The sequence below is a fragment of the Bos taurus genome, chromosome 1 (genome assembly GCF_002263795.3).
Source record: "Bos taurus isolate L1 Dominette 01449 registration number 42190680 breed Hereford chromosome 1, ARS-UCD2.0, whole genome shotgun sequence".
NCBI classification, from domain to species: Eukaryota; Metazoa; Chordata; class Mammalia; order Artiodactyla; family Bovidae; genus Bos; species Bos taurus.
In genome coordinates this window covers 66,024,307-66,044,596 of record NC_037328.1, presented here as the reverse complement: position 1 = coordinate 66,044,596, position 20,290 = coordinate 66,024,307, and the positions used below count along the sequence as shown (strand labels likewise).

Genomic DNA, 20,290 nt, shown 5'->3' with positions numbered 1-20,290 from the left:
AGTAATTGGTGAAAAATATATAAAAACTTAAAATATTCCTTAGAAAATAGAGTGCTTTAATTAGCATATAAATGTGCAGATTAAGAATCAACATCTTAAGTGAATGGTAGGACTAAGCTGAAGCATGGAAAGGAAGTATGTTTGAGGAAGCATATCCCATCCTAATTGAGGGAACATTTGGGAACATAAGAGGATGAAGAACAGGCTCCATTGATGCTTATGTACAGCTCTAGTTGTGTGTTCTGTTCTGCTATTCTGCAAAAATGAATAGTAGCAGTATATATTTGTGTGATACATGGTCTTTTAAGGCATTTTTACAAGTATAATACTTCATTAAATAGAATAAAATTTATTCTTATTTCTGCCGTGAAAAAATATGCTTTTGGAATGGCAAGATTATTGTACTGGTAATCCAAAAAATCTGAGTTCTAGTCCCAGTTTTGCCACTAACTATGTCTTCAGGCCAGACATGTAATCTGCTGGATTCAATTTTTCATTGGTAAAATGAAACTATGGGTTAACTCAATAAATACTCAGAAACATTTTATTGAATGAATAGCTCTAAAATTCAATGGTTCTGTAAATTTTTTTAACGTTATTTCAGAGACCAAATAGCCAACAAAGCTGGTTCTACATGGTAACATCTTTTCAACTTAGACCAAAGTAGGAAAATGATGTAAGGATCCTTTTTATTGAGAAGGTATGTTAGTTAAAAGTTAAACTAAAAAAAAAACCACCCACTGCATTTGAGTTTTGAAACCCTTTCTTTTGTTATATTAAAAAAAAACTAGGTTTTAGAGAGATAATGAAAATATTTTCCTCATGAAGTATAAATTTGTTTCTGAACATATTACATTAGTGTTAAAGAAGGAACTAGTTTCTTGCTTGTTTATTAGATAAAAAATGTTAGTGCTTAAGGTAATTTTTGTTTTCTTCTGTAAGGCTCTTTCTTCTATAAGGAACTTGTAGAACTCATTAAGTATGCCATTTTATTCAGCTCTGTCTTAATAGAAAATCCCTCTACTGAGTTTTGTCAATTCTAAATCTTATTTTTAGCGTTTGATTCTAAAAAGAACCAATGTGCCTTGACCAGGAATAAGCACCAGTTGTCTGATAAATGTCTTTTGATACTTATATCTATGCTTGGGGAAAGAACCAATTCAATATTCATAAATTTTCAACTCTTATTTTTCTGTTTTACTCAAATTAGAGTCTATTTCAGGAAGTAGGAATAAAAGTAGATGGTTACATGGGCAGTACCTCCCCAACAAGGCATTTCTCTTCTTTGGATATTGCTGTCTGCACAATTGAGAGAGCCAATGGTCTGATCAATCGCCTCATAGAGGAAAATAAGATGGATCTTTTAGGTAAGTAAATAAGTGTATACTTTCTCTGTTTTTGATAGAATGGTGTGGAGCCATTATGATTTCTGTATATCTTATGTTTTATTCTAATGTGTGTCATCTTCTGGAGGTAAGAATTGGCATCTGTAATGTTAGGAACTCTGTTAAAAAACGTTTTGCATCCTTCTGATGTTATTGACTCTACTTACATGGCATCTGGTCCCATCACTTCATGGGAAATAGATGGGGAAACAGTGGAAACAGTGTCAGACTTTATTTTTTGGGGCTCCAAAATCACTGCAGGTGGTGACTGCAGCCATGAAACTAAAAGATGCTTACTCTTTGGAAGGAAAGTTATGACCAACCTAGATAGCATATTCAAAAGCAGAGACATTACTTTGCTACCAAAGGTCCGTCTAGTCAAGGCTATGGTTTTTCCTGTGGTCATGTATGGATGTGAGAGTTGGACTGTGAAGAAGGCTGAGTGCTGAAGAATTGATGCTTTTGAACTGTGGTGTTGGAGAAGACTCTTGAGAGTCCCTTGAACTGCAAGGAGATCCAACCAGTCCATTCTGAAGGAGATCAGCCCTGGGATTTGTTTGGAAGGAATGATGCTAAAGCTGAAACTCCAGTACTTTGGCCACCTCATGTGAAGAGTTGACTCATTGGAAAAGACTGGGAGGGATTAGGGGCAGGAGGAGAAGGGGACGACAGAGGATGAGATGGCTGGATGGCATCACTGACTTGATGGACGTGAGTCTGAGTGAACTCCAAGAGTTGTTGATGGACAGGGAGGCCTGGCATGCTGCGATTCATGGGGTTGCAGAGTCGGATATGACTGAGCGACTGAACTGAACTGAACTGAACTTGTATTTTTGCACTTTACAAAACATAAAGATTATCTTTGAGTCCTCAAGACACTTTTCATTGCTTCTTTCTTGATAAAGCTTACCACGAATAGAAGGAAATAATCTTCCATCTCTGCAATTAATGTATATGTATTCATTATCATATTCTGGTACTATGATATCTAGATCAGGCCTGGACCCAGAGACTACCATTTAGCAGACTGATGGTAGGGAGCTATAGAAATTAGCACTGTATTTGAGCTTGGGACTGTTCTGTCTTAATCCTTTTTTTTTTTTTTAACCACTTGGGAAAGCTCACTATGTAGAGGTAGGAATAGGAAGAGAATGATTTTAACAACAATGGAAACTGCAAGAATATCAGTTATTCATGTTATTTTGGTGAACTTAAATGGTAAAATTAGGGTAGGATAGAGGTGGGGAGTGAAATAAAAAATTAATTAGACATGGGCTTTGCTCTGTCAAGCTTAGAGAGAGGAATCACATTCATTAGTTTGTATCAGAATTGTCAGATTGTGTTGTATCAGGTTAAGCGTTATATCCAGTACACTTAGCACAGTGCCTGGCACACTATATAGAATAAATATTTTTTGGATGAATGAATGAATTCTGAAATAACTCATCATACAATATGATTTTGAAAAAGCTTACTGATAAGGAAGAAGAACATCATGTGTCATTAGGAAATAGTCTGAAAGATCTGTATTTTCATAGGGGAATTTGGGCTGGGTCAGAGGACACCAGTGCACACATAAATTAAAATGTTTAAATGAGGCATTGGTTGATAACTAGATTTTTGGTAATTCTTGAGCATTATTCCAAATAGACTAGTTTCTCCAAGTAGAGGAGAAGAGAATTATTATATTTATGTTTTATAGTAGGGTGAGTCCCTAGTCTACCATAATCAAACAAAACCATCCCCTTAAAATCATTTATTGCTTCTTGATCTGATTCTGTTTTCCTATGCACTTGCTAACATCAGGATGGTTGCCCTGGTTGTTTTCCCCATAGAAAAGTCAATCCACTGAATAATTTTCAAGGATGTCTTTAATTTTCTTTGTACATGTATTTTACAAGGTTGCCAGTTAAGCATCTGAATTTTGTATTACCTGCAATGTACTGTAATAACAATTATTTATAGTCTAAGATTAAGATACTCAGTCCTTCAAAATTCTTAATTGTGAGATTCTATAAAACTTAGTATCTGGAAAATCTCTTTAGGAATGGTGGTTGTGGATGAATTACATATGTTGGGAGACTCTCACCGAGGGTATCTACTGGAGCTTTTGCTGACCAAGATTTGCTATATTACTCAGAAATCAGCATCATGGTAAGTACCTGAAATAGTTAAGTTCTTGAGTTTCCAAACAATGTTGAGAAAGTGCAAAAGTGTTTAATAAATAGTTGTTAAATACATTAAAGGAGGGTCATACTTATTTAGAACAAACTCATGTACAGCAGTTTATTTTTTTTCCAAAAGAAGTACTTAAGTCTAGGAGTGATTTTAGATTATTTTGGTAGAATAATTTGATTATTTTCTAGAATGAAAACATTCTTAAATTTTTGCTCACCACATTTATGATAGAATTTTTAAAATCCAGTTTTTGTATTTGTTAACTATACACACATGTAAATAGTCAATGCTAATTATGAAAAATAACATTTCTTTGTCCTCTACTTTCCAAAGGTAACTATTTTCAACTCTTACTGCTTTTTAAAAAATTGACTTACAGTGATATCTCTAAATATAGTTACTTACGTTTTTTAGTTTTACACATTATATCTTGACTTTACTATGGAAAATGAAGATCTAGTTCTTTTTTATATTCTTTACTCACCCCAGCCAATTTCCTCCTTTACCCTCCTTAGTTTTTGTTTATCCTCTGATTATATTCCCATTCTTCAGATATGTTTATGCCCTTCAGTTCAGTTCAGTTCAGTTCAGTCGCTCAGTCACGTCCGACACTTTGCGACCCCATAGCACGCCAGGCCTCCCTGTCCATCACCAACTCTTGGAGTTCACTCAGACTCACGTCCATCGAGTCAGTGATGTCATCCAGCCATCTCATCCTCTGTCATCCCCTTCTCCTCCTGCCCCTAATCCCTCCCAGTGTCAGAGTCTTTTCCAATGAGTCAACTCTTCACATGAGGTGGCCAAAGTACTGGAGTTTCAGCTTTAGCATCATTCCTTCCAAAGAAATCCCAGGGCTGATCTCCTTCAGAATGGACTGGTTGGATCTCCTTGCAGTTCAAGGGACTCTCAAGAGTCTTCTCCAACACCACAGTTCAAAAGCATCAATTCTTTGGCGCTCAGCCTTCTTCACAGTCCAACTCTCACATCCATACATGACCACAGGAAAAACCATAGCCTTGACTAGACGGACCTTTGTTGGCAAAGTAATGTCTCTGCTTTTGAATATGCTATCTAGGTTGGACATAACTTTCCTTCCAAGGAGTAAGCGTCTTTTAATTTCATGGCTGCAGTCACCATCTGCAGTGATTTTGGACCCCCCAAAAATAAAGTCTGACACTGTTTCCACTGTTTCCCCATCTATTTCCCATGAAGTGATGGGACCAGATGCCATAATCTTCGTTTTCTGAATGTTGAGAAAACAAAGTACTGGAGATTAGTGGGGAACTAACTCCAGAAAGAACAAAGAGATGGAGTCAAAGCAAAAACAACACTCAGTTGTGGATGTGACTGGTGATGGAAGTAAGGTCCGATGCTGTAAAGAGCAATATTGCATTGTAACCTGGAATGTTAGGTCCATGAATCAAGACAAAATTGGAAGTGGTCAAACAGGAGATGGCGAGAGTGAACATCGACATTTTAGGAATCAGTGAACTAAAATGGACTGGAATGGGTGAATTCGACTCAGGTGACCATTATATGTTACTAGTATGAGCAGGAGTCCCTTAGAAGAAATGGAGTAGCCATCATAGTCAGCAAGAGTCCGAAATGCAGTACTTGGATGCAATCTCAAAAACGACAGAATGATCTCTGTTCGTTTCCAAGGCAAACCATTCAATATCACAGTAATCCAAGTCTATGCCCCGACCAATAATGTTGAAGAAGCTGAAGTTCAACGGTTCTATGAAGACCTACAAGACCTTCTAGAACTAACACCCAAAAGAGATGTCCTTTTCATTATAGGGGATGGAATGCAAAAGTAGGAAGTCAAGAAATACCCAGAGTAATAGGCAAATTTGGCCTTGGAGTACAGAATGAAGTAGGTCAAAGGCTAACAGAGTTTGGCCAAGAGAACTTACTGGTCATAGCAAACACACTCTTCCAACAACACAAGACAAGAGTACACATGGACATCACCAGATGGTCAATACTGATTATATTCTTTGCAGCCAAAGATGGAGAAGCTCTATACAGTCAGCAAAAACAAGACCGGGAGCTGACTGTGGCTCAGATCATGAACTCCTTATTGCCAAATTCAGACTGAAATTGAAGAAAGTAGGGAAAACCACTAGACCATTCAGTTATGACCTAAATAAAATCACTTACGAATACACAGTTGAAGTGACAAATAGGTTCAAGGAATTAGGTCTGATAGACACAGTGCCTGAAGAACTATGGATGGAGATTCATGACATTGTACAGGAGGCAGTAATCAGGACCATCCCCAAGAAAAGAAATGCAAAAAGGCAAAATGGTTGTCTGAGGAGGCCTTACAAACAGCTATGAAAAGAAGTGAAAGGCAAAGGAAAAAAGGAAAGATATACCCATTTGAACGCAGAGTTCCAAAGAATAGCAAGGAGAGATAAAAAAGCCTTCATCAGTGATCAATGCAAAGAAATAGAGGAAAACAACAGAATGGGAAAGACTAGAGATCTCTTCAAGAAAATTAGAGATACCAAGGGAACATTTCATGCAAAGATGGGCACAATAAAGGAGAGAAATGGTATGGACCTGACAGAAGCAGAAGATTTTAAGAAGAAGTGGCAAGAATACACAGAAGAACTGTACAAAAAAGATCTTCATGACCCAGATAAACACGACGGTGTGATCACTCACCTAGAGCCAGACATCCTGGAATGTGAAGTCAAGTGGGCCTTAGGGAGCATCACAACGAACAAAGCTAGTGGAGGTTAAGAAATTCCAGTAGAGCTATTTCAAATCCTAAAAGATGATGCTGTGAAAGTGCTGCACTCAATATGCCAGCAAATTTGGAAGACTCAGCAGTGGCCACAGGACTGGAAAAGGTCAGTTTTCATTCCAATCCCCAAGAACAGGAATGCCAAAGAATGCTCAGACTACCGCACAGTTGCAGTCATCTCACATGCTAGTAAAGTAATGCTCAAAATTCTCCAAGCCAGGCTTCAATAGTATGTGACTGTAAACTTCCAGATGTTCAAGCTGGATTTAGAAAAGGCAGAGGAACCAGAGATCAAATTGCCAACATCCATTGGATCATCGAAAAAGCAAGAGAGTTCCAGAAAAACATCTGCTGTATATGCCAAAGCCTTTGACTGTGTGGATCACCGAAGTGGGAATACCAGACCACTTGACTTGCCTTCTGAGATATCTGTATGCAGGTCAAGAAGCAACAGTTAGTACTGGACATGGAACAACAGACTGGTTCCAAATCAGGAAAGGAGTACATCAAGGCTGTATATTGTCACCATGCTTACTTAACTTATATGCATTGTACATCATGAGAAATGTTGGGCTGGATGAAGCACAAGCTGAAATCAAGATTGCCAGGATAAATGTCAATAACCTCAGATATGCAGATGATGCCACCCTTATGGCAGAAAGTGAAGAAGACCTAAAGAGCCTCTTGATGAAAGGAGAGTGAAAAAATTGGCTTACAACTCAGCATTCAGGAAACTAAGATCATGGCATCTGGTCCCATCACTTCATGGCAAATAGATGGGGAAACAGTGGAAACAATGGCAGACTTTATTTTTTTGGGCTCCACAATTGCTGCAGATGGTGACTGCAGCCATGAAATTAAAAGACGCTTGCTCCTTGGAAGAAAAGCTGTGACCAACCGAGACAGCTTATTAAAAAACAGAGACATTACTTTGTCAACAAAGACCCATCTAGTCAAAGCTATGGTTTATCAAGTAGTCATGTATGGCTGTGAGAGCTAGACTATGAAGAAAGCTGAGCTCTGAAGAATTGATGCTTTTGAACTGTGGTGTTGGAGAGGACTTTTGAGAGTCCTTTGGACAGCAAAGAGATCCAACCAGTCCATCCTAAAGGAAATCAGTCCTGAATATTGATTGGAAGGACTGATGCTGAAGCTGAATCTCCAGTCCTTTGGCCACCTGATGCGAAGTTCTGACTCATTGGAAAAGACCTTGGTGCTGGGCAAGATTGAAAGTGGGAGGAGACGGGGATGACAGAGGATGAGATGATTGGATGGCATCACTGACTCAATGGACATGAGTTTGAGTCAACTCCGGGAGTTTGTGATGGACAGGGAGGCCTGACGTGCTGTAGTTCATGGGGTGGCAAAGAGTCGGCCATGACTGAGCCAGTGAACTGATGGTCTTAGATGTTGGCTTTTATCAACATAATGTTTTTAGGATATGTCTCCTCAGGCAAGGGAAACAAAAGTAAAGATAAGTGGGATTACATCAAACTAGAATAAAAAGTTTTGCAGTGAAGGAAACTTTCAGCAAAACAAAAAGGCTGTATACTGAATGGGCGATCTTTGCAAATATGTATCCCATAAGGTATTAATAACTAAGATATATGAAGAACTCATATAATCCAACATAAAAACTGTTTAAGAAATGGACAGAGGATATGAGTAGACACTTTTCCAAAGAAGACTTACAAATGGTCAACAGGCAAATGAAAAGTTGCTCACCATCACTAATCCTTAGTGAATTACAAGTGAAAACCCTGAGATACCACCACACATCTGTCAGCATGACTTACCAAAATAGACATCAAATAATAAATGTGTCAAGGATGTGGAGTAAAGGGAAACCTTGTGCACTTTTGATGGGAAAATAAATTGGTACAGCCACCATGTGGAAACAGTATGGCAAACAGTATGGCAATTCTTCAAAAAATTAAAAACAGAATTACTGTATGATCCAGCAATTCTACTGTTGGGTGTTTGTCTGAAGAAAACAAAAACACTAATTTGAAAAAGATATGTGCGCACTAAGGTTTAATGCAGCATTATTTACAATAGCTAAGATATGGAAGCAACCTAAGTGCCCACCAATAGATGAATGGTGTATTTATATACAGTGAAATATTATTCAGCCATAAGAAAGAAGGAAATTCTGCCATTTGCTACAACATGGATGGACCTTGAGGCTAGGACAGAGAAAGACCAATACAGTATGATTTCATTAATATATGTAATCTAAAAAAAAACCAGTAGTTTGACATTAATAAAATTTAATACACTATATGACCCAACACACTTTTATTCCTAGGTGTATATCCTGTAGAAATTTATGCACATTTGTACCAAAAGACATGCCAAGAATATTGTTAGCACTATTTGAAATTAATAGTATATGTCTTTTAACATCATTTTCATTTGTTTTTCGCAGCCAGGCAGATTTAGCCATTCCTTTGTCTAATGCTGTGCAGATTGTTGGCATGAGTGCTACTCTTCCAAATTTGGAGCTTGTGGCTTCCTGGTTGAATGCTGAACTCTACCACACTGACTTTCGCCCTGTACCACTGCTGGAATCCATAAAAATTGGAAATTCAATTTATGACTCTTCAATGAAGCTTGTGAGGGAATTTCAACCCATGCTGCAAGTGAAGGTAAGTCATTTGTTGTTGTTTAGCTGCTAAGTTGTGTCCAGCTCTTTGCGACCCCGTGGACTGCAGCATGCCAGGCTTCCCTGTCCCTCACTGTCTCCCATAGTTTGCTCAAATTCATGTCCATTGAGTTGGTGATGCCATCCAACCATCTCATTCTGTGTTGCCCTTCTCCTGCCCTCTGTGTTTCCCATCATCAGGGTCTTTTCCAATGGATCAGCTCTTTGCCTCAGGTGGCCAATGCATTGGAGCTTCAGCATCAATCCTTCCAATGAATATTCAGAGTCGATATCCTTCAGAATTGACTGGTTTGATCTTGCAGTTCAAGGTTCTCTCCAGAGTCTTCTCCAGCACCACAGTTCAAAAGCATCATTTCTTTGGTGCTCAGCCTTCTTTATGGTCCAGCTCTCACATGACTACTGGAAAAACCATAGCTTTGACTATGGGCCTTTGTTGGCAAAGTGATGTCTCTGCTTTTTGTTTTTGTTTTTTTTAATTTTTTTTATTGAAAGATAATTGCTTTACAGAATTTGGTTGTTTTCTGTCAAACCTCAACATGAATCAGCCATTGGTATACATATATCCCCTCCCTCTTGAACCTCCCTCCCATCTCCCTCCCCGTCCCACCCCTCTAGGTTGATACACTGTCTAGGTTTGTCATAGCTTTTCTCCCAAGGAGCAAGCATCTTTTAATTTCATATCTGTGGTCACTGTCCACAGTAATTTTTTACCACCTGTACTGTTGTGTTTTATTGCATTTTCTAGCATGTTGTTAACAATTTTTGAGTTAAGCTGGGGGTTGCAAAGTAGCTGGATGTGCATTACATATCCATTAGAAGGATTCCTGTTGTTAACCTAGTTGGTTCCATGAAATAATTGGTGGTGTTGGTGAGAGAGGAAATGTAGTTGTCTTCAATTTAAATGTAATCATTTCCTATAAGTGTAAATAATAAAATTTTATAGATATTTCTTTTTAACTGGAAAAGATTTTCTTATGGCTTTGTTTACATTAATGTGGAAAATTGACCTTTTATTAAGTGATATACGTACAATATGTGCCCTTCTTGGTTGCTTCAGTCATGTTTGACTCTTTGTGACCCCATGTATATGATAGTAGAAAAAACATTTTTGGGGGTCAGAAAGACCCATTTCTGATACTTTATATAGGGATACTTGATGTGGCTGTGATAATAGTTGAATTCTATAACTTCTCCATAGTATCTTCATCTATAAAATGGATATAATATTTGTCTTTAGTGTTTTAAGGATGAAATTTGATTTAAAAAATTGCCTAGCATCTAGAAAGTGGTTGATAAATACACTTTAAAACATTTAGTTCAGAGTATTTTTCTAGGGCTGAGTCTTCAGTCCTGAAGTTAAAGGACTGAATCTGGTATGAGGCATCTATTTTAAATGTAGATCTGTGCCTCTGAATACTGAAATAGTTAAGGGTAAGTTTAGAACTGGAAATAGGACTAAATTCATGTGTTTTAGTACACTCATAGGTGTATTTGTAGCTTCTGCATGCCTGGTATGGAATCTTATTTAGTTGCTTTGCTCTGTACTCCCAAATTTCATTCGATTGTGCCTTGGTTACCTCAATAAATGTATCAGTAAGCAAAGTCATTTACTCTCCTGTTAATCTTCTATTACCATGTCTCTGCCTCCACCCTGTTTAAATCCGTTTCAACTCTTACTTGGATCTATGCTTAAATCAAAAGTTAATCATCTATTTAAAATGGACATCAGAGCATGTAACCATTCTTCTCAAAAATTTGTGATGGTTCCTATTTCATGCGGAATGAATGCCAACATCTTTAAAGTAGCCTACAAGCCATATATGATCTGTCCCACTCCTTTACCCTGACTTCAGTTTCTATATTCTTTACTTCCTCCATAGCCTCTTTGCTATTCTGTATAATAGGCCAAGAAATCTCCCACCTCAGATTCTCTTTATGTGGAATGCTTTCCCCTCTAGGCATCAGTAGGGTTTATTCTTTGACCTTTGGACCTTTACTCAAATGTCACTTTCTCATTCTCATTCTCAAATGTTCTCTCATTCCTGGTTTCTATTTTCCTGTTTTATTTCTCTCCTTTGCACTTTGAGCATATTTTATGTTTTACTTATCTTGTTTTTATCTATTTCTTCCTACTAGAGTAGACACGTTCTGAGGGCAGAGCTTTTTTTCTGCTTTATTCTCCATCCCCAGGCCTTGAATAATATATGCACATGCTAAGTTGCTTCAGTATTGTCTGACTCTCGTGACCCCATGGACTGTAGCCCGCCAGGCTACCCTATCATGGGATTCTCCAGGCAAGAATAGTGGAGTGGGTTGTCATTCCCTTCTCCAGGCAATCTTCCTGACCCAGGGATCTAACCTGTGCCTCTTATGTCTCCTGCATTGGCACGCTGGTTCTTTACCACTAGTGCCACCTGGAAAGCCCATGATAATATATGGCACCCAGTAAATAATTACTTAATGAGTGAATGTATTGATCAATTAATCTAGTTACACACACTGACCTTCCACTTTTGGTCACCACTGGAGTGTTTACAAATGCTGTTTGTTCTGCTTGAAATGTGTTCCTTGTTCCTCAGTTACCTTTTATTAAGATAATGTTTTTCCTTCACATCTCTTCAGTTTCTCAGGGAAACTTTTTTTTTTCCTTCCATATCTCTCAGATTTATGGCAAATGTGAGGCTTCAAAACACCACAAAATTCTCTTTGATAGTACATATTATGATTGTATTTTACTTTTGTTTGTTTAGTACTTTATTGTTTCCCTACTGGGACCCAAACCCCTTAAAGATAGTACCTTGGCTATCTTTTACTCACCATTATATCCCTATTACTTTTGGGTTGGAGGTCAGTAAATATTAGTTGAATGAATATAAAAGATTCCCTACTCACCTTGCATCATAAGGAGGTTTCTTTTCTTCTCTCTTTTCTGTTTTTTCTATGTTTTATTACTGAATTTGTAACTGATTTTTATCATGCTTTTGAATATAAAAACCTTGCCATTGAAGCAAAATGAATGACTTTAAACTGATATGAAAATGTTTTGAAAGTATCACTAGAATGGCTACTTCTCTTTCTTTTTTAGGGAGATGAGGATCATGTTGTTAGTTTATGTTATGAGACTGTTCGTGATAACCATTCAGTATTACTTTTCTGTCCATCGAAGAAATGGTGTGAGAAGCTGGCAGATATCATTGCCCGTGAGTTTTACAGTCTGCACCATCAGGCTGAGGGTAAGTAGTGATGGAAAGGAAAGGAAGTGATGAAAGGAAAGCCTCCATTCTTAGGACATTTTCTTGAAAGTAATGTTAATAATTATATTAGCAAAGCATGGTTCTTTTCATCATTGCCACCACCTGGATGGATCCTTTGTAAAAGTATGTTTTTGTGACTAATCATCTCCTTATCCTCCTTATAGATAATATGTATACACATTCAGACTAACTAATCTTCAGAATTTCAGTATATTGGATTTATAGAGGTATATACTAAGGTTCTTCATTTAGGATCCATGGGCTTTGAAAAGTTGACTTCAAAGCCCCCTAAATTGTATAAGAGACTTCACATACACACATTTTTGTCTGGGGAAAGTAGTCATATCTTTTTTATATTTCTAAGCTCTTACTCTAAAGAGAGTCCCACGTACACACACACACACAGTATACACATGTAGTTTAAAATCAACTTTATTGAGGTATAATTTGTCTAGAATAAAATGTACCCACTTGAAGTGGAACTTAATGAATTTTAACAAATGTGTTCACCATTGAACTCCTCACTGTGATCAACATATAGAACATTTCTGTCACTCCAAAATGTTCTTTTTTGCTTTCAATCTCCTCCCTCTATCCCCAGCTTCAGGCAACCAGTCATATATTTTCTGTCACTCTAGATTAGTTGTGCCTTTTCTAAGAATTTCATATAGTAAATGAAGTCATATTATGTGTTTGTGTCTTTTGTGTCTGGCTTCTTTCACTCAGCATGATATTTTTAAGATTCATCCAGATTGTTACTTTTATCAACTCGTTTCTTTTTTATTGCTGAGTATTGATCTGTGCATATTGCTATAACCATTAGTGTATATTTTTACTCACTCTGGGGTGAGTAGTGTTTCCTCACCACACTAGATTGTGGCCCCTTGTGATCAAAGATAAGTGCAGGGAAGACAGGAACAGTTCTGGTTATAGAACTTTAGGATATTTTATGACTTTGTTATGTTGGTGGCATCTTGAGGATAGGTAATGGATATCTCAAGCCTAGCTTCAATTAGTAAACTTTGTATGAAGTTTATATTAGTAGACTTTGGTCCAATATTATAACATGTCTTTTAGTTCTCTCTTAATCAATGCTTTCTTACTATGCCAGCTTATATTTTTTTTGTGGCAACTATGATAACTTACATTCCTTAATGACCAGAAACATTATTTATATTTTCTTTGCATGAGCTTCTTATGATTTATAGCAGTGGTTTACAAATCCTAGGACTTGAACTAGAGTCCGGGCTGTGATGAACTTTTCACCAGAAAAGTAAAGACAAGGTAGCACATTTTTCATACAGATGACCTTTAAAATTTGAAATTATCTGTACTAATTTTTTTATGTTAAAATTACTTTTCTTTTTAAATAAGGGAACAAAGATAATTTTTTAAAAATTTAAATTGTTTTTAGAGAAGTAAAAAATTGGCAACCGTCTGTGGTCCTCAGAATTTTAGAAGTTTACCAAAAAGATTTAAAAATATATAAAATATAAGATATATTCTGTGAGAAAGTTTACTAGTTCAGAAATCCAAAGTCTAAGTTATTTTTAAAGAAAATAATAGTTCTTGCATCTAAGAAAATCTTCTGGGGAAGTTATACATAGAGGCAAAAAACAGAGGGTAATGTATGATTAATTACCACATTGGCTCCAAAAAGGCTAGAATTGTCACACAGAACTAAGCTCTGATGTGATTCTGACACTGCTGGTTTGGTGGGGGCACACGTTGAGCAAGGATTTATTTTAGGCTCTGAGTGATGGTATTTGTAATTTTCTCCTTCTTTCAGCTGGTTCTTTTGATCTCCTCCTGTGGCCTTGATCTCAACCTAACAGTGTTTCCTAAACTTTGGTACACATTAGAATTGCCTAGGGAAATTTAAAAATCATTATGTCCAGGTTGCATCACATCACAGAATCCAGGGGAGAGAGCCAGAAATCAATATTTTTAAAATATATCCAGGTGATTAATAAGTAGTTTCAGAACCATTGCCTTCTGTCATGACTCAGGCAGATAGCAGTAAAAGAGGTCCAAGGGGAGGTGAACAGTGTTGACAGTTTTTTTGTGACAGGATTGGTAAGATCATCTGAACTTCCACCAGTGATGCTGGAACAAAAGGGCCTCCTAGAAGTGATGGATCAGTTAAAACGTTCACCTTCAGGGTTGGACTCTGTATTGCAAAAAACTGTGCCATGGGGAGTAGCATTTCATCATGCAGGTATCCATATATTTACTATGTTATTATGAAGCCCCCTCCAAAAATACTTAAAATTTCTTTATTTTTATGTTTGATTTGCATTTGATTTCTCATTAACTACTTAATACTCTTAAATTTCCTTTTAAGACATTGTGGATTAAGATTAAACAGGAATAAAACACATGCAGGATTATTTACTTATCTGTATGGTATATAAGTACTAGATACAAGCTTCTTTGGTACCACTGGGGATGTGAATTCTAAAGTGATTATGTTTCTATACTTTGTTTCCTTAGAATTTAGGTTGAAGTGGTACTTGCTATCCTAATTTTATGCCACTCTGAATATTTCCTTTTATATCTAGGGGTATTTGTAATATTCTTACAAATACATCAAAATCGAATTAATTTTAGAATTTGTCATATTGTTATTTTGAAATAGTTACAAATGTTTAAAACCTCATACCTAGGTTGTCAAAATTGCAAGGATTATGACAGTCAGTGAATTAAATAACTTCTTTCACGGAGTGATCTGTCCATGTTGATATGTGCTAAGGATATGATTAAGAATATATTGTTTCTATGATTAGGAACTTAACCTTTTTAGTTCACATAAAAATTTTGTCATGCTACATAAAAATAAATTTAAAAAATATATATCTACACACAAACACATAAAAATATTTTCATTGTATATAAACTATAAAGCATGCGAATAAAGTGAATATTGGTGGACCCACCATTTAATTTACAAACTAAGAACCCCAATTCTCTTGATTTTTTAAAAAAATAAAAATAAAAAACAAGCAAGATAAGTGTATATTCTGTTTGCTGTTTTTCTTTTACTCATGTATTTGTCCTTCAGATATTTATTTATGTGCTTGACCACTGTGTTGGATACACTGTTAGATACTGTCTTGAGTAAAGCATGTCTGTACCTTCAGGGTGTTCTTTTCTAGAGCAGGTTTTAGCAAACTACAGTCTGCTAGTCAAATCCAGCTGTTTTTGTAAATAAAGTTTTATTGGAATACAGTCTTGCCCATTTGTTTTACGGCTGTTCCATGTGACAGTGGCAGAGTTGATTAGTTGCAACGGAGATCATCTGTCCTGCAAAATCTAAAATATTTACAGATAAAGTTTGACAGCCCCTGATCTAGAAGGAGATAGAACTGTACTAGGGTTGGCAGACTGTGATTACTTCTTTGTTTACAGTCATAACAGTAGCTTAAAAAATCTTTACAAGGTTGTATTAGATTCCCAGATCAATTTGTAAGTGATCAAGTGTAATGTTTTCCTCATATGTTTATAAATATATGCTATTATAATTTCTTTTTTTAGGTCTTACTTTTGAGGAGAGAGATATCATTGAAGGAGCCTTCCGTCAAGGTCAGATTCGAGTCTTGGCAGCAACTTCTACTCTGTCATCTGGTGTGAATTTACCTGCACGTCGTGTAATCATTCGCACTCCTATTTTCAGTGGTAGACTTCTAGATATTCTTACTTATAAGCAGATGGTTGGTCGTGCTGGCAGGAAAGGTGTAGACACAGTAGGTAAGTGAGTTTGAATTCTATGATAGTGTTGCTGAAGGATAGTGTCAGTCTACTTGAAATTGAATAGCAACCTATTTCTCATCATGTTATATTTCTTTGTTATCCAAAACTAAAGGTCACCTTTTGGATTTACTTACTATTTATATAGAGTATAATTTAAAATCTTCATATCGTCAACTATTGGTTTTTCTAGTAATGTAAAAAAATCTTTGTTAGAAGATTTTCTTTTGTGTTATATACAGTGAAATGATTCAGTATTATGTTTATCAGATAGCATCACATTAGCTGGAAGATGACCTTTAATTTCCAGTACCATCTGCTATTTTGTGCTAATGAAGGGATTGATTTTTTTGGTTATTAATTTTTTTAGTTGTCTGGTATTAGAGTTTAGGGATTCTGAGAGCTGGGAAGTACTCTCTCATACTTTTGAAATAGGAACTTCATGTACCCTCTTTCTCTTTCTAAATTGGTACTGACTCTGAAAACACATTTTCAATTTTTTGTATAGCAAGTAGTGATAATATTGCCAGCAGTGTAAATAAAACTTAATTTCTTAAGTAGTAGGGAAAGACTTGTTTAAATTAAATATCAAGACGGCAGCAAATATTCATGCCTGCTATATTTTTCTGGGTATGACTAAATTGTTGAGTCTTCTAATGTTTAAGAACTTTGAGAGGAATGTTCTCTGTCACACTTTCTTTTAGTTTGTTTTTCCATGTTCAAGCAATAGCATTTCTTTTTTTTTTTTTTCCTCTAATTTTATTTTATTTTTAAACTTTACATAATTGTATTAGTTTTGCCAAATATCAAAATGAATCCACCACAGGTATACATGTGCTCCCCATCCCGAACCCTCCTCCCTCCTCCCTCCCCATACCATCCCTCTGGGCCGTCCCAGTGCACCAGCCCCAAGCATCCAGCATCATGCATCGAACCTGGACTGGCAACTCGTTTCCTACATGATATTTTACATGTTTCATTGCCATTCTCCCAAATCTTCCCACCCTCTCCCTCTCCCACAGAGTCCATAAGACTGTTCTATACATCAGTGTCTCTTTTGCTGTCTCGTACACAGGGTTATTGTTACCATCTTTCTAAATTCCATATATATGCGTTAGTATACTGTATTTATGTTTTTCCTTCTGGCTTACTTCACTCTGTATAATAGGCTCCAGTTTCATCCACCTCAGCCTTCAGAATGGGAGAAAATAATAGCAAATGAAGCAACCGACAAACAACTAATCTCAAAAATATACAAGCAACTCCTACAGCTCAACTCCAGAAAAATAAACGACCCAATCAAAAAATGGGCCAAAGAACTAAATAGACATTTCTCCAAAAAAGACATACAGATGGCTAACAAACACATGAAAAGATGCTCAACATCACTCATTATCAGAGAAATGCAAATCAAAACCACTATGAGGTACCATTTCACACCAGTCAGAATGGCTGTGATCCAAAAGTCTACAAATAATAAATGCTGGAGAGGGTGTGGAGAAAAGGGAACCCTTTTACACTGTTGGTGGGAATGCAAACTAGTACAGCCACTATGGAGAACAGTGTGGAGATTCCTTAAAAAACTGGAAATAGAACTGCCTTATGATCCAGCAACCCCACTGCTGGGCATACACACTGAGGAAACCAGAAGGGAAAGAGACACGTGTACCCCAATGTTCATCGCAGCAATAGCATTTCTATCTTGTGGTATAAGATGGCTACTGCAGTCTCTGTTATCACATCTGCATTTCAAAATGGGCACATCCTGCCCTTTAAGGGCACTTCCCAGAAGTTACACATAGTATTTGTTCTTAGATACAATTGACCAGAACGTAGTCACATGTTTATATTCCCCAGATACAGGGAAGCTGATGAATATAATCTAGCTGAGTGGTCATCAGTTCAGCTAACATTTAGGGGTTTTATTAAAGGAAGAATGAAGAAGTGAAGTGAAGTCACTCAGTTGTGTTCGACTCTTTGTGACCCCATGGGCTGTAGCTTACAAGGCTTCTCTGTGCATGAAATTTTCCAGGCAAGAGTACTGGAGTGGGTTGCCATATCCTTCTCCAGGGGATCTTACCAACCCAGGGATCGAACCTGGGTCTCCTGCATTGCAGGCACACACTTTACCGTCTGAGCCACCAGGGAAGCCCAAAGGAAGAATGAGAGAATGGCTATTAGGGTGGACTATCAGTCTCAGTCCTAGTAGCAAATGATTCATCTATCTATAATCCCTGAGGGCCATTGGTCTTTTAATCAAAGTTTGTTGATTAAAAAAGCCTTGTAACTCATTGATTTCTATTACTATAGTCACCAAAGAAGTTTATCCTGCTTCAGTCTCTTACTTTAGCTACAAGATATGCACATTTGACCTAAATCAAATCCCTTACATTATACAATAGAAGTGACAAATAGATTCAAAGGATTAGATCTGATAGAGTGCCTGAAGAGCTATGGACAGAGGTTCATGACATTGTACAGGAGGCAGTGATCAGGACCATCCCCAAGAAAGAGAAATGCAAAAAGGCAAAATGGTTGTTTGAGGAGGCCTTACAAATAGCTGAGAAAAGAGGAGAAGCGAAAGACAAAGGAGAAAAGGAAAGATATACCCATTTGAATGTAGAGTTCCAAAGAATAGCAAGGAGAGATAAGAAAGCCTTCCTTAGTGATCAATGCAAAAAAATAGAGGAAAGCAATAGAATGGGAAAGACTACAGATATCTTCAAGGAAGTTAGAGATACCAAGGGAACATTTCATGCAAAGATGGGCACAATAAAGGACAGAAATGTATGGACCTAACAGAAGCAGAAGAGTTTAAGAAGAGGTGGCAAGAATACACAGAAGAACTATACAAAAAAGATCTTCTTGACCCAGATAATCACAGTGGTGTGATCACTCACCTAGAGCCAGACATCCTAGAATGCAAAGAAAAGTTGGGCTTTAGGAGCATCACTACGAACAAAGCTAGTGGAGGTGATGGAATTCCAGTTGAGCTGTTTCAAATTCTAAAAGATGATGCTGTGAAAGTGCTGCACTCAGTATGCCAGCAAATTTGGAAAACTCAGCAGTGGCCATAGGACTGGAAACAGTCCGTTTTCATTCTAATCCCAAAGAAAGGCAATGCCAAAGAATGTTCAAACTACAGCACAATTGCCCTCATCTCACACACTAGCAAATTAATGCTTAAAATTCTTCAAGCCAGGCTTCAACAGTATGTGAACCGTGAACTTCCAGATGTTCAAGCTGGTTTTAGAAAAGGCAGAGGAACCAGAGATCAAATTGCCAACATCCGCTGGATCATTGAAAAAGCAAGAGAGTTCCAGAAAAACATCTGCTTTATATGCCAAAGCCTTTGACTGTGTGGATCACAGTAAACTGTGTAAAGTTCTTAAAGAGGTGGGAATACCAGACCACCTAACCTGCCACCTGAGATATCTGTATGCAGGTCAAGAAGCAACAGTTAGAACTGGACATGGAACAACAGACTGGATCCAAATTGGGAAAGGAATACATCAAGGCTGTATATTGTCACCCTGCTTATTTCACTTATTTACAGAGTACATCATGAGAACCACTGGGCTGGATGAAGCACAAGCTGGAATCAAGATTGCCAGGATAAATATCAATAACCTCATATATGCATATGACACCACCCTAATGGCAGAAAGTGAAGAAGAACTAAAGAGCCTCTTGATTAAAGTGAAAGAGGAGAGTGAAAAAGTTTGCTTAAAACTCAGCATTCAGGAAACTAATATCATGGCATCTGGTCCCATCACTTCATGGCAAATAGATGGGAAAACAGTGGAAACAGTGTCAGACTTTATTTTTTTAGGCTCCAAAATCACTGCAGATTGTGATTGCAGCCATGAAATTAAAAGACACTTGCTCCTTGGAAGAAAAGCTATGACCAACCTAGACAGCATATTGAAAAGCAGAGGTCCATCTAGTCAAGGCTATGGTTTTTCCAGTGGTCATGTATGGATGTGAGAGTTGGACTATAACGAAAGCTGAGCCCTGAAGAATTGATACTTTTGAACTGTGGTGTTGGAGAAGACTCTTGAGAGTTCTTTGAACAGCAAGCCAATCCAACCAGTCCATCCTAAAAGAAATTAGTCCTGGAAGCATTGATGATGAAACCGAAACTCCAATACTTTGGCCACCTGATGCAAAGAACTGACTCATTTGAAAAGACCCTGATGCTGGGAAAGATTGAAGGTGGGAAGAGAAGGGGACTGCAGAAGATGAGATGGTTGGATGGCATCACCGACTCTATGGACATGAGTTTGAGTAAGCTCCAATAGTTGGT

The 20,290-nt window shown here is 37.3% G+C and overlaps 1 protein-coding gene across 4 annotated transcripts in view; it reads left to right on the top strand.

Annotated features, from left to right (window-relative positions):
* The window catches only part of POLQ (DNA polymerase theta), a 250,619-nt gene that overhangs the window by 5,386 nt on the left and 224,943 nt on the right, over positions 1-20,290 (top strand). For all 4 annotated transcript variants that reach the window (XM_059887918.1, XM_010801194.4, XM_002684789.6 and 1 more), the window contains exons 4-9: positions 1,211-1,367; positions 3,431-3,539; positions 8,747-8,966; positions 12,069-12,216; positions 14,309-14,455; positions 15,772-15,984. In XM_059887918.1, the coding sequence (XP_059743901.1) occupies positions 1,211-1,367; positions 3,431-3,539; positions 8,747-8,966; positions 12,069-12,216; positions 14,309-14,455; positions 15,772-15,984 (994 nt within the window). The remainder of the gene's footprint in view (positions 1-1,210; positions 1,368-3,430; positions 3,540-8,746; positions 8,967-12,068; positions 12,217-14,308; positions 14,456-15,771; positions 15,985-20,290) is intronic.